Source organism: Anopheles arabiensis, chromosome 3 (assembly GCF_016920715.1).
Source record: "Anopheles arabiensis isolate DONGOLA chromosome 3, AaraD3, whole genome shotgun sequence".
NCBI classification, from domain to species: Eukaryota; Metazoa; Arthropoda; class Insecta; order Diptera; family Culicidae; genus Anopheles; species Anopheles arabiensis.
Window position 1 is genome coordinate 7,575,001 of NC_053518.1, and position 14,018 is coordinate 7,589,018.

General features: G+C 47.5%; 1 protein-coding gene across 8 annotated transcripts in view; it reads left to right on the top strand.

Annotated features, from left to right (window-relative positions):
- Positions 1 to 11,323, top strand: part of LOC120904968 (dual specificity tyrosine-phosphorylation-regulated kinase mbk-2-like) — a 22,248-nt gene extending 10,925 nt beyond the window's left edge. For all 8 annotated transcript variants that reach the window (XM_040315540.1, XM_040315543.1, XM_040315538.1 and 5 more), the window contains one exon: positions 4,191 to 11,323. In XM_040315540.1, the coding sequence (XP_040171474.1) occupies positions 4,485 to 7,682 (3,198 nt within the window). In that variant the 5' untranslated portion in view covers positions 4,191 to 4,484 and the 3' untranslated portion in view covers positions 7,683 to 11,323. The remainder of the gene's footprint in view (positions 1 to 4,190) is intronic.
- Positions 11,324 to 14,018: the final 2,695 nt, after the last annotated feature.

Sequence of the window (14,018 nt, forward strand, 5' to 3'; positions counted from 1 at the left end):
TGAAGCTTTTACTCGATTCGTTAAGCAGTAATAATCCTTAGTATTTGCTGCGTGTGTGTTGCCTATGTGATCGTACGGCCGATAACATTGGCAAACTCTTTCAATGTTTGGCATTTTTCGCAAGCAATTTGTGTTTTATGTTGTGTGGAAGGTGAAAATTAGCACATCTCTTACCTGCAATGCAATGCCACTCATTAACCGGCTTCCAAATGACTCTGCGTGGCATTGAAATTTGCACACCCCCACCCTGCTGGATGGTTTGGTTCATTGCCAATCAATCGCACGTCGTTGCGCATGTTTTGACAGCTTCGCTTGGGTCAGCACTGGTGCATGCCGCCGACGCCGCCGCTACTACACTTTCACGAGACAAGGAGACACGTCGAGTGAAGTTGACCGAGGCGACAATCGGAGGCGACACGACACCAGGGCACACAGTGTGTGAAAGATAAATAAAACAGAAATATCCAGTCCTCCCCTCCCCCCTTTTGGTTGGGTGGTGGTGGAGGTGGGGCACACGAATGTGAAGGACGCGTGCGGTCAGTTGTTCGCTTCTCGCTTCGGTTGAGATGTGTTTCTTTATGGTTTGCTTGGTTTTGAGTGTGTTATCTTCATCGCTCTCGTATTGCGCTCACTGATGACCACGACGACGACGACGACGGCGATGGCACGCTGCCGGTTCATTGCCAAACTTTGGCCAGTTCATTTGGATCTTTCCGTCTTTCGCACTCATCGCACGTTACACTTTGACTTGACCAGCCGAGACGAGTAGCCTTTAGCTAATGAAAGAAACGGCGTAAACTTCGTTAAGGCTATGAATATGTTAGGATCATTAAAGACTTGCAAAAGCTACTCTTGTTATTTTGTGAGTTTTTTTAGAATATTCAGCGGAAGCAATAATTTGGTTTCACTCAAAAGACGATTAATGGCTTCAATTTAGCACGTAAGGCTTGTGGATGTACGGACGCAAAAGCTTATATTGGTTTTTAATCAGCTGTGACAAAGAACAGCTCGATGGAGCAATCGATAGACGCAGTAGCATCTATAACGCGTCTGTAAACGGATCGTGTATCAAATCCCAAACCCAAATCGAGAAGAAAAGCGAGAAGAAAAGAGAGCTGCTGCAGCCCGTTGTGTTTTTATTAAATGATTCATCAATTATTAATGAATTGCCTGTAACTACTGATTGCTGTCTTCCTGTAACAGATTGAAAGTTAAACCCTTCTGCTGCTGGTGTGGTGCCGTTCCCCATTTGCTGTTAACTTTTCCCTCGTAACCGACTTTTTTCCAATTTTCTTTAACCGTTTACTTTGGGGCCTTCTCGGGATCACAGCTACGATCCACACACACACACGGGCATGTAAACAGTGTAACATCTTTAGTTGCAATCATAAAAATTAGAAAACCTTCCACGCAATAGTAGAACACCGAACGGGAACTCTGGTGGTGGTGGTGCTTGCCTGACTCGCCGGCCTCTGCTTCTACCCACCAATGTTGCTCATGTTTGATGGTGCACATAATGGTCACAGCGACGGACCCCCACACGGGGTGGGGTATGTTGAATGCGTCGGCCAGCATCTGGTGGTAGCTCTTTCCCTCCGTGCACGAAACAGAGCGCACGCTCTAGCAGAAAGGGAGCAAAACGAGAAATGATGTGCGAGAAATGATGTGTGGGCCCCACACCACACACACACACACACACACACACACACACATCCACGATCAGCACTGATTCCTGCCCTAAACTGGCAGATAGAACCCCCTAAGTCGCCCCTCACTCCCTCCCAATGGACAGGTGCGCGCACTTTGAACGGTTTGCGTCAAGAAAAGGAGTGTAATGAGAGAGTAAAGAAAGAAGAGGATTGTAGAGAAGAAGTGTGCAATATTATCTTGGAATGTTTTGCCCACCGGGATAGGTGGTGTTTCCCCGCTCTATATGTAAGAGAAGGAAGAGTTGATTGACACTAGTTGGGTCAGAAGTTATCCATCAGCCCTTTTTAGTGTCATCCTCATGATGTGACGTCATCTTATGCGAAGAAATCCGGTTCGAAGGACCAAAATCGAATTTTAATCTTTATAGAAGCAGTAAGCATTTTTTGTTTATTATTTTTTGTTTTTTTATTCTGTTTAGACATTGATTGCGTACAATAATTCTAGAAAATCATTTCAAATAGAATTTAATTTATATAGATGGCTTAATAGAGGTTTGTAGCTTCCCACTCAATCCGTTTTAGTTGTAACTTCAAGGGAAAAGAATCGCGCAGCCTGCAACCGCCCTGGTGTGTAATGCATACGGGTGTGCGCGCGCGCACTGTCTTAATACCCCCACACCTCTAGCTATCTTACCACCCCCCTTTCCTCCTCACCTTCCCCAAGTGTGTGTGTGTGGGTCGCCGGAGAAAAGAGGAAAGAATCCCCGTTAGACGGCGATGTGTGTGGTGTGTGGTGTGTGTGTTTGTGTTTTTATATGTTGCGGGGCTCATACGATCCATCGATAGGTATTCGAACGTTTTCTTCTGTCCGCCGTTCTCCGTGCTGGAGAACTCAACCAAATGGACAAAAAAAAGAAAGGGTTGGATGAATCGGGAGAAGGATGCTCCCCGGTCAGTGAATATCGGTAAAGAGTCGGCGACTTACGGAACTTTTTGCGCGCACTTCCTCTACCACCTACTACCCCAGTGGTCTGGTGTGGCGGGCGGGTTTTGCGGCCGTAACGTTTTTATTGTTGCTCCCGTTTTTTTTTTCAATACGGCATCGGCACTTTTATAACGTCGCCATCGTCGTCATCGTGGGCCGGCCGCGGTTTCGATCTTTCCTGCTGTGTTTCCTGCTGGCATTTTATTTTATTGTTAGTATTGCTCGCGGGGAGGCAAAAACCGACCGGTCATAAGCGATTTTGCTCGTTGCTCTTTAACTGGCTTCTTTAAGAAAAAGCGACCACGAGTGCCCGCGGTGGTTGAGAAGATACATTTTTCTACCTCTCATTCATCGGAAAATGCATTGCATCGAAAGTATGCAGCAGCAGCAGCAAGGAACGCCCCGATGTGTGTGTGTGTGTGCTTGTATGTTGGGTTTGTTGTTTAGAGCATTTACCGTTAATGCACGGGATTATTTTCATGTTTGTTTTATGGGCTAGTTTATGGGTATTTTCTAAATATCTCCGCCATAGTGTGGTTCCGATGTGTGTTGTGTGTGCCCGCTCCCCTCCCTCTCCAAATGGTGTGGTGCGCGGTTGAATGCATTCTGTTTTCGCTCACCACCAGTTCTCTCTGTGTGTTGTCAGAGCTCGACGTAAAGATGGCTGGACAACAACCATTTGCTCCTCTACCTTATTGATTCATTTCTGTGAGCTGTGAGCAGAAGCCAGCAAAAGGTTATGATTTATGAGGTGATGAAATGTGTGTGTGTGTGTTGGTGGGGCACGGTTTCGATCGAATAATTTAGAACGCAGGTTAGATGGGAAGGTTTGGATCAGTGCCAAAGCCTTGTGTGTTTAGCATGTTCTGTGTCTCAAAACGAGATGAATTTTTGATGATGTGTTGTGCCTATCCTATGCTCAGATATGTTTGACTTTTTTAGTGTAATTATGAAATCAAGCATCAATCTTGTCTCCATATGGCTCAACAGCAAACCCAAAACCTCGCCAGGGAAAAGCAGAGCGCATACGACACACAACCGTAACCAAAAAAACCTTTTGAATGTGGCTCCACCTATTTTTCCGGAAGATCGATTCTGCTCCGGCCAGCCAGAAGAAGGGGACCGGCCCTATAATTCGCCCTGCACGGCCATTCCCCGGGTCACAATTAAACTCACAAAAAAGACAGTCTCCACCAACCTTCATCATGTAGAACGGAACGAGGTTTTATTGTTCGTTTTTTTTTGAGACCGATAGGGTTACATTTTGGCTTTTGATTCCTTGCTGTTTTGGTGGTTTGGTTTCACAAGAGTTTGCAATCGTTTATAGCGTTTTTTTATGATTTTACTACTGTATTACATCCGAGAAAGAAGAGTATTATTGGCACTGGTGCTTCTGTTTGTTTTATGGCGTTATGAAAGCGTTACGCAAGCTCGGGAGGTAAAGCAAACGAACTAATCGTTTGATTTTGTGCGAAAAACTTGAATCAATTTCACTTCACTACCCTCACAGTTCCCTGTTGAATATAGATTTTAATCGATGTTCTTTTTTGTTTTAGGTAAAACGAACGTTTTCTCCACGAAACTGCACACAAAACTTCTCTGCTGGAGGTGTGAAGAAAGGAAGAGAGAACAAGAGAATTGAAATGAGGCTGTAAAAAGAATCGTATCGAGAATACAGACACACACTAACACTATGACCGTTAGTGTACGGCACTGTCAGTCAGCGTTTGTTTTAGAAGCAGCAGCAGCAGCAGCAGTTACAGTAGCGCCGGCAACCCTTTGCACCAGGTCCGCACAACCGGCAGCTGGTCCGGCAGGATCGGGTCCCCGTTCGGCAGCCTCCGGGGAGCATGTTGGTTGCGAGCAGCGGTCGCCTGTTCGCGCACTGTGATGTCGTAGATATGGACTGTAACGCTGGCAACAGTAACGGTGGCAACGGCAGCAACAGTAACGGTGCTAACGGCGTCGGTGCTAACCTCTTCACCCGGCAGCACTCGATAACGGGGATTGGCGGCGGCGGCAACGGGTACTCGCTGCTGTTGGCAAACGGCGGTGCGCCAGTCGGCTCGTCCGGCATACCGTCCAGCAGCACCAGCTCGCTGCGGTGCGACAAGGTGAACGGTAACGCGTCGTCGACGATCCTGGGCAGCAACAGCATCATCGGCGGCGGCAGCAGCAACAATATCAGCAGCCTCGGCACGGGCGGGCTGACCACGTTCCAGCCGGCCCTGATTGGGCCGCCGTCCTCGCTGAAAACGTCCTCGCTGACCTCGTCCGCGATCCTGTTCGGGGGCAGCAGCGGTAATTTGAGCAGCATCGGCGGGAAACCGACGGGCACGGGCGGCGGTACGCACAAGTGGATCGGTTCGCTGTGTGATGGTGCTACCTCAATCGGGTACAGCAGCGGTAGCAGCAGCAAACTGAATCAGCAACTCCACTTCCAGCATCCTCAGCAGCAGCAGCAGCAGCAACAGTTGCTTCTACTTCAGCATCATCAGAATAAGCATCATCATCCTCATCTGTCTCAGCAGCAACAGCAGCAGCAGGGATCTCATCCACAGCACCACCATCACCACAGCTTGCCGGTGACGACGAGTGGCCCCAGCGGTAGCAACATGCTGGACAGTCTGACCTTTCGCCTGTGCGATGTGGATGGCGCGGTGGCCAGCACCATGTCCAACCCGAACGGTGGCAACGGGGCAAGCAATGGAGCTTCCACGAACGGCAGTACGGCGGGGGGAGGCGGAGGAAGCATACTGATGGTGGTGCCGCCCCAATCGGGCAGCGGGAAACAGTCACATTCCTCCGCAATCAATGCCGGTGGTGGCGGTGGCGAGCGGCACTCGTACGCTTCCCATGACCATCAGCACCAGCAGAAAATGGTGGCAGCCCAGCAGCATCACCATCAGCAGCAGCAGCAGCACCAGCAACACAGTAGCAATACAAGCAGTAGTAGTAGCAATAACAGTGCTGCAATTGCCGCCGCGAGTGACGTCCCAATAAACTACAGCAAAATGACGCGCATCAGCAAGATGGGTCTCAGTGCCGATGCGGTCCATCAGCACCAGCAGCAGCAGCAGCACCATCACCACCACCATCATCATGACAGTTCGGCTTCGGTCTCGATACTGCCCACCTCGTCCGCTGCCGCCGTGCAGCAGCAGCAGCAGCAAGCGCAACAGCAAGCCCTGCACAAGCAGCAGCTGCACCATCTGCGCAGTACGGTCGGCGGGAGCAGCGGTAATGTGGCGAAAGGGAATGATGCTTCCGCCGCCGCCAGCTACTGCAAGGTGACGCGCATCGGCAACATCACGCTGATGGACCCGGAAGACCAAACGATGCTGCCGTCGCACCTGCTGGGCAACAGCAGCAACAGCAGCACTACGGGCGGCAGCAGCGGCGGCAGCAGCAGCAACAACACGATGAAGAAGGACGAGGTGAGCTTGACGAAGGTGGCCAAGTTGGGACACTCGGTTGATCAAAAGGTGTGTGATTTGCAGCAACATTTCATTCAGCATCATCAGCACCAGCTGCAACAGATGCAGCAGCAGCAGCAGCAGCAGCAACAGGGTGCACAAAAGCAACATGCTCAGCAGCAGCAGCAGAAAGAGCAGCAGGGTAATGGTGGGGAGGAGGTGCGAATAACGGAGAGCTTGGCCCCGTTCGAGGTGCTGCGGCTGTACATGGACAAGCTGACGCAGTACGAGCATCACGAGATCTACAACTATCCTCGCATTTACTTCATCGGTGCGAACGCGAAGAAGCGGCGCGGGGCGGGCAACTCCGACTACGACAACGAGCAGGGCTCGTACATCCATATCGCGCACGACCACATAGCGTACCGGTACGAGGTGCTGAAGATCATCGGCAAGGGCAGCTTCGGGCAGGTGGTGAAGGCGTACGACCATCGCAACTTCCAGCACGTGGCGCTGAAGATGATCCGCAACGAGCAGCGGTTCCACCGGCAGGCGCAGGAGGAAATTCGCATCCTGAAGCATCTGCGGGCGCAGGACCGGTATAACTCGATGAACATCATCCACATGTACGACAGCTTCGTGTTTCGCAACCACATGTGCATTACGTTCGAGCTGCTGTACATCAACCTGTACGAGCTGATCAAGAAGAACAAGTTCAAGGGCTTCAGCATGCAGCTGGTGCGCAAGTTCACCCACTCGCTGCTGAAGTGCCTGGACGCGCTGTACAAGAACAAGATCATCCATTGTGATATGAAGCCGGAGAACATCCTGCTCAAGCAGCAGGGCCGCTCGGGCATTAAGGTGATCGATTTCGGGTCTAGCTGCTTCGAGAACGAGCGCGTCTACACGTACATCCAGTCGCGGTTCTACCGGGCGCCGGAGGTGATCCTCGGCGCCAAGTACGACATGGCGATCGACATGTGGTCGCTCGGGTGCATCGTGGCGGAGCTGTACACCGGGTCGGCGCTGCTGCCCGGCGAGGACGAGTACGACCAGATGGCGTGCATTATCGAGCTGCTCGGCATGCCGCCGCTCAAGCTGCTGCACAATGCGCGGTGGCCGTCGCGCTACTTTGCGTACGACGGGGACGATCAGTTCCCGCACTACTGCTCGCTCAGCTTCCGGGAGGATGGGCGGGAGGAGATCCAGGGTAGCTATAGCAAGCGGGGACGCTACCGCGGTGCGCCCGGCACGCGCGATCTCGCCAAGGTGCTGAACTACTGTGACGAGCTGTTCCTCGACTTCGTGAAGCACTGTCTGCGGTGGGATCCGAAGCGCCGCATGACGCCGCAGGAAGCGCTCAACCACAACTGGTTCCACCGGATGCTGCCCCAGTCGCCGCAGGTGGTGAAGGTGAGCGATGGCGGGTCGGAGTCGGCCGCCTCCACGACGGTTAGCAGCGGCACGGTGGCCGGCGGCAGCTCGTCCCACTCGACGGCCAGCTCGATCAGCAAGCAGCTGAGCTCTTCGATGGTGAGCGGCGGCGGCGGCACGCTGGAAAGCAATGCGGGAGGCAGTTTGGCGGCAGCGGCGGCGGCAGCGGCCGCCGGCACCATTTCCATGGGCTCCTAGCAGAAGAAAGCGCTCGCAGCGGTGGCAACCTCCTCGTCGTCCGGGGGGATGTCGGTGTCGTTGAAGAAAGTTTCCTCGGCACTGTCGCTGCCGGCGGGCTGCGGTATCGGCGGCGGCCTCAGCAAAACATCGCCCACGGCCGCCTCCTCGCTGCTGTCGTCCGGCATTTCCAGCTCGATGATAACGCTGGCTGGGTCGATGCAGCAGCCGACCTGCCAGCGGCAAGCGACCTCACTGCAGGCCCTGCTCGAGGGGCGAATACTGGCGACGGGGCGCACGGTCGCCTCCCTAGGGTTGGACTCGTCCTTGGTGATTCACGGAAGCAAAGCGAAGGGTGACGGGGTAGTGGAACCGGGGCACGGGGAACGGAGAAGGCATCATCAGGCGTCCATGTCCGACCACCAGCCGTCGACGGCTCAGCTGGCCGCCCTGGCACTGGGCACGGCGGCGGACGGTAGCAGTAGCAGCAATAATCAACCACAACCTCCTCCTTCCACTCATCATCACGGCGGCCCGGCGGCAGGTGGTGAGCAGGGGGGAAGCTAAAACTACTGCGCCGTTAAGCGCGCGCAGTGCTTTTGTCTCCAGGAAGTCGTCGTCTTTCATACAGTAACGTAGGATAAATAATCGTGCTTAGCGAAGAGTTTGTGGCGGAGAAGGTACGCGCGGTCTCAGTTTAAGGTGCAAGCAAGCAAGCGAAACGGACGGTGTTTGCTGCAAAACGTGTGCAGAGAGCTTTTTCCGGGCGGAGCAATGTAGATAGGCAAATTGGGAAGCGTGCGGTCTAGCTATTGAAAGTGTGTTTGTGCTTGAGGCCTATTACGATATATTTTTTAGTTAATTTTCTCATCGTCTGAACAGTTCGATTAGCAGACGCGAATGGACAGAAGGACTACCCATGCTGCTGTTGCATGGGCAATTCCATTGTTACTTTGAATGGGTAAAGTAACTCACCAGACTTTTATGTAGCTTATTTTTTATTGAATTTGTTCTCAAACATAGCCAATGTTGGACACGCGTAATTCATATCTTGTGATTTCTAATCCTCATCCTAATATTCATTTACACTGCCTTTTATGTTTAGTAATGGATTTGTTTTCCATGGATCGGTGGTTCGTTTGGTCGATATATACTAAAAGGACTAAAAGCTGGGCGTGGCGAATAGTGCGCTGCATTTCATCATATCCCATCCCCCGTTGGCCCCGGGGTTAAAGGACTAAAAGCTGGGCGTGGCGAATAGTGCGCTGCATTTCATCATATCCCATCCCCCGTTGGCCCCGGGGTTAAAGGATCAACGACATTAGACATTTGTAAAAGCCCGGGCATCTTTGTGCGCAAGGGGTAGAGCATAGTGAAGAGACTGTTTAAAGATTAACGAATAACTCAAACGCAGGACATTGACCATTGAAGTATCAACAAGTGCGTGTACCTACAGTAGATCAAAACAGAACGATCTGCGTGTAAAAGCAAACAAATACCAAAAAAGAGAGTGAAAGTTGTGACGATTTTAACGAGATTGAGCGTGGTAGTGTTGGAAATTCTTGACTTTGCAAGGTGATTTATTTGGACCCATACTAACGAACGAATTGCAAAATTAACCCCGCCCCGGAGAATGGCGATTGTCGAAATATCATTAAAAGAATAGGCTTTTTCCCCCACGCCCCTCCGCCGATGGGATGTACACGTTTGTTGTCAATCATTATTGTCTTAAAGGATTGAGTGGTCGTGTAGAAGGACACTACGCTGCTTGTTAGCAAAATTAGACTGAAGAAAATAAAATGAAAAGGTGGGTGTGATAGGGCTCGCCCCGTAATGCCCGCTGTTTAGTATGCAAAACTAAAGTATGCTTATCATCCTAGCTAGAGCAATCGTTGTCGTCGTGTGTGTGCGTGTGTAGGAAATGTAGTTTATTTTAGTCTAATTCTCATTCCTATCGACATACAGGACATAACATAATTTGTACAATGGAATAGACTTTACGATCATCAACCCCGTTGCTCTCCCAAACACACACACACACAACTATAGTATTACTTAGCTGATAGCGGAAGACCACACACACGCAGCAACTTACTCACGGTCAACCTCAAAATGCTCAAATATTATCAAAAATCAATCACTATCACCCGTCTGCCCTTCCCACTTGTATTACACACGAGACACGTGGTAGACGCGCGTAAAAGACGTAAAACAAAACCCGCGTAAAGCGAAACTAACTGCCAATTAACGTATAGGAAAGAGCCACTCAATCGTTTTGAAAAGACACATTTCGTAGCGACAATTGGGTGTGTTACCAAGCGAGAAAGCCGAGAGGGTAGAAAGGAAGAAAACAAAAAGAACACAACCAGACACCATTAAATATGACAAATAATCCCCAATGTTGTTTTCCGTTTTTTTTTGTTTTGCTTTACTTTGCTTTGATTGTATAGCGCGACTGAAGCGAAGTAAAGCATGAAATAGTCCAACCGCTATTATTGTGGCGCAATATATTGTATGCGTGTACAGCAAAGTACAGCAAAAACGTTTAAAGTATTTAATCGCCTTCCCACACACACTCACACACGCCGGGTGGATCCGGATCTGTCTGTGGTTGCCAGCAATAAGAGATTTCGTATTTCATGTTCACTAGCTTTTTTTTTGTTTTGTTTTGTATTATGTTTACGCTCTGTGTACTTATGGTTGATTGTATGCAGATGAACTATAAACAGTGTAAAACCCCCCCGTCTAGCTGAAATGTGTCTCAACATTAAGTTTATTCACAATTTTGGAAGGAAAACAAAATCCACACAGATAAGTGTTTCGTTCAACTACCAAACAATCAAATAATCACCCAAAATTCGCTTCTCTAATCGCACTGGTATGATATAAACCGATGATAACTGGTATGATAACTGGTATGATAGATAATGAGGGAAACAGTATGGTATAAAGACAAAAGGAAAAGGTTTATAAAGCACACAAAGCGCAATATGTCGTTAAGAAGGGACACACGCCACAAGACACATTGATCAAATTATCAAACATTGTAACGGCTTAGTGAGGAATGGAATGCGTGAGAAGAAGAAATAGGTACATTTGTCGTCTGTATTTGCTGTGAGTTGGTGTCCGTTTGTGTGTCCGCAAGATGCTGTGGTGTGATGGACGATTTTCTAGCCGCGAAACCGAAACTAAGTAATCAAAAGGACTGCACATTGTAAGCTAGAATGAATAGAGAAGTAATAGAACCTAGTAGTAGTAGTATAGTTTTTTTTTTGATGGGAAGAAAGGGTGCGAACCCCTCAAGTAAGGGTTTGTGACGACCTGGCGAGGAATAGTAAAATTAGAAGTGACGAAACGGACAAACTAACTAAAGGAGAGCCACTGAAAACACTCTCACGCACTTGCCAGCCGCAAAAGCAAAAGTGCATTAGAACTGTAGAGAATGTACATCTCAACCAACACACAACAACACTACTATGCATGGGATAGTGGAAAGGAGCATAAGATAATTGTAGAGATCCTAACCGCATCAAATGAGAGCAACACGCTATAATTGGTAGATAAGGATGGACGGAAAACGCTATAGCTAATTTAGATGACGAACGTGTCACGTTGCAAGAAATAAGGCATGCTACTAGGCAATAAGTCAAAACAAAAAACAACATTGTAAATAAAGAGTAAAGTAGACTACTTTAGTGCAAATATTTCACGGTAACTATAAAACAAAACAAAAGCAAACAAACAAAACACTAATATGTAGCACGAAAGAAAAGGAAAAGGCTCTGGTACGAACAGAACAGTGCTAAACGGAAAAGCAAAAAAGGATTAACAGTTGGACATTGGAAAAGAAGAGTAAAGTAAATAAAAGATAGCAAACGAGCAAAGAAAGTAATGAAAAGCCTTAATGTTTAAACAAAAAGACAAGATTTAGCGTAAAAATCAAACACGTGACATGAAGAATAATCTCAACGAAGAGGGGGTAGTGGAAAGGAACGGAAAAGATGGGACAAGGAGATGTGTGTTAACAAAAAAGGAGGAGGATGTGCGTTACTACTACATACAACTGCTGCTATCTTCCCAATTTACACCTTAGTTTGTTGTATTTTGGGGTTAGCAAGAGCGGTAATTCCATTCTTTTCCACTCTTGTTTCTTCATCCTGTTGTTCACTCTAAGCGCGGCACCATTTATCATAACCGTTTCTAGACATTGTGATAAGTCCCTTTTCTACCTTGCGTTATGTCAATGACAACCCATTTACTTACTTCTTTACAGTCAGATACTTTATTACACTGCCATTATAGCCTTGTTTTTAATTTTCACCAGCCGTAAACACGACTTAACAATGAAGTAGTGAAACTCAATTGATTCCATTCACCTAACAGGCGAAGAAACAGGCGCTCATTCTCCTCACACTCGGAATGCGATAAGTTAATGCACTATATTATTCAAAACGAACGTAGAAACAGTATGATCTTTTTTGCAGCGTGATCTTTAGATGTAATGTACATAAGTTAAGGTTTAGCATTTTAGTTACGACAACCTTTCTCTCCTACTGCGTGGTGTGGTGTGCTTCGTGTGACTCAGACTGACTGTACGTGTGTACTCTGCTAAGCGTACGGGAGAAGATGTTCACTTATCACTAAGTTAGCAAATTGTCCTTAATACACACGACTTTGTGGCGCATGCATGTGTAAAATACACTTGCTTATTTCACTTTATTTTTTACTTTTTGCTTTCAATATGCGATTCACTCTAGTTTCACGGTGTAAGCGTGTTTGTGTTTTGTAAATGTGTTGCTGCTGAGCTTGTTCTTATGATATTTTTTTCTTCTAAAAACCACGACACATTCGTCGTTTGCGGTGTTCCGGTTTAAGATTCAAAATCGTAACTCATGTGAGAAAGTCCTATGCCCTCCGCGGGGTGGACAAAATATCGTGGTGCTTGAATGTAACAAGTGTGTTGTAAACATCCGTTTAAGATGTGATGAACTGTGTCACCGTAGAAGTAGGACCGATAACAGAAAAAAAACAACAAAAAACATACGAATAATACTCTGTAATCATTTTGTGAGAAGAGCGTGGAAGCGTGAATAGCAAACATAAGGTGTACAGCAAATGATGATGTTGAGTTTGACTTTGATCCACATATACCACCACCTGCTGCGAAGAAGAAGAAGCCTAATAATCGTCTTAATTGTGTGTGTATAGGAGTCGATTAAATCGCACATGCCTTAGTTTCCGTTGCGTTAAATTGAAACACAAAAAACGAAAAACCACGTGCCGGTCAGCAAAAACGACGCGACACGTGGCGTGGTGGAGTTTGCAAAAAACAAAAAACTCTCCCCTGTTGCTTAATGCTTTGTTACTGTTACTGATGAAATGCACTCACTACACTTGTACTGTTTTTGGCTGATCTCTACCGTGCTACTAAAATACCCCATTAGAACATCAACTTTACCCCTTATATTACCACTGTTTGGCATACCTAATCATGTGTTCTCGGTGTGCGTGCGTGTTTGTAAAGCGAAGCGAAAATGTACTGGCAAGCAAAGGAAAACTTGTGTAGCAACAAAAGAGCAACAAATCGATATATCCTAAATTAATCAACCAAAAACAAAGAAGACGAGCCTCTCACGCATGAGAAGGAGAAGTAGAAAAATTAACAAAAATGAAATGCACACACCAAGAAGCAACGGTAATAATTCATTGAGTAGGAGGAGAGTAGGAGGGAGTAAATTTATGCATTTAGCCCCCCCCCCACCTACCGCGCGAGAAAAGAAGCATCATTGTGTGTGTGGGGTAGGAAAACATGTTTTCAATGTTACAAATTTAGCAAAAAAAAAAACCCAATCAATACGCACAGATAAAGTATAGCAATCAAACTATGTTTAGGGAAAGTTATTACAAACAAATAAAGTAAAATCGATTGCAAACACGAAGATATCCCTGTTGGTTGGAAGAAGGAAACAAAACACAAAACTACACAAACACACACACAAACAAAGTACTAAAAACACGAGAAAACGCAATTGGATACTGGATAATGGAGGGGGAGCATACAAGCGATCTTTCAAAAAGAGATGAAAATAAGAGTGGTAAAGCAAAGGCATGAATACACACAGAACTGCACCACGTGCGCACGTGCTACACTGCTGCTGGTGACACGAAAAGACCAAATCAGCAATCAGCTTAGAGAAATGCAAAACAAAACAAAAGAAAGCAAGTGTATTAGCTTAATAAGAAAAAGGGAAAAGAAAGGGGATATAGAAGCAAAAAAGAAAACGTGATTCCGTGAACTTCCTTCCTCCTCTTAACCTTAGAGGATACAATGGGAACGAGATTTAATGCGTGAAGATG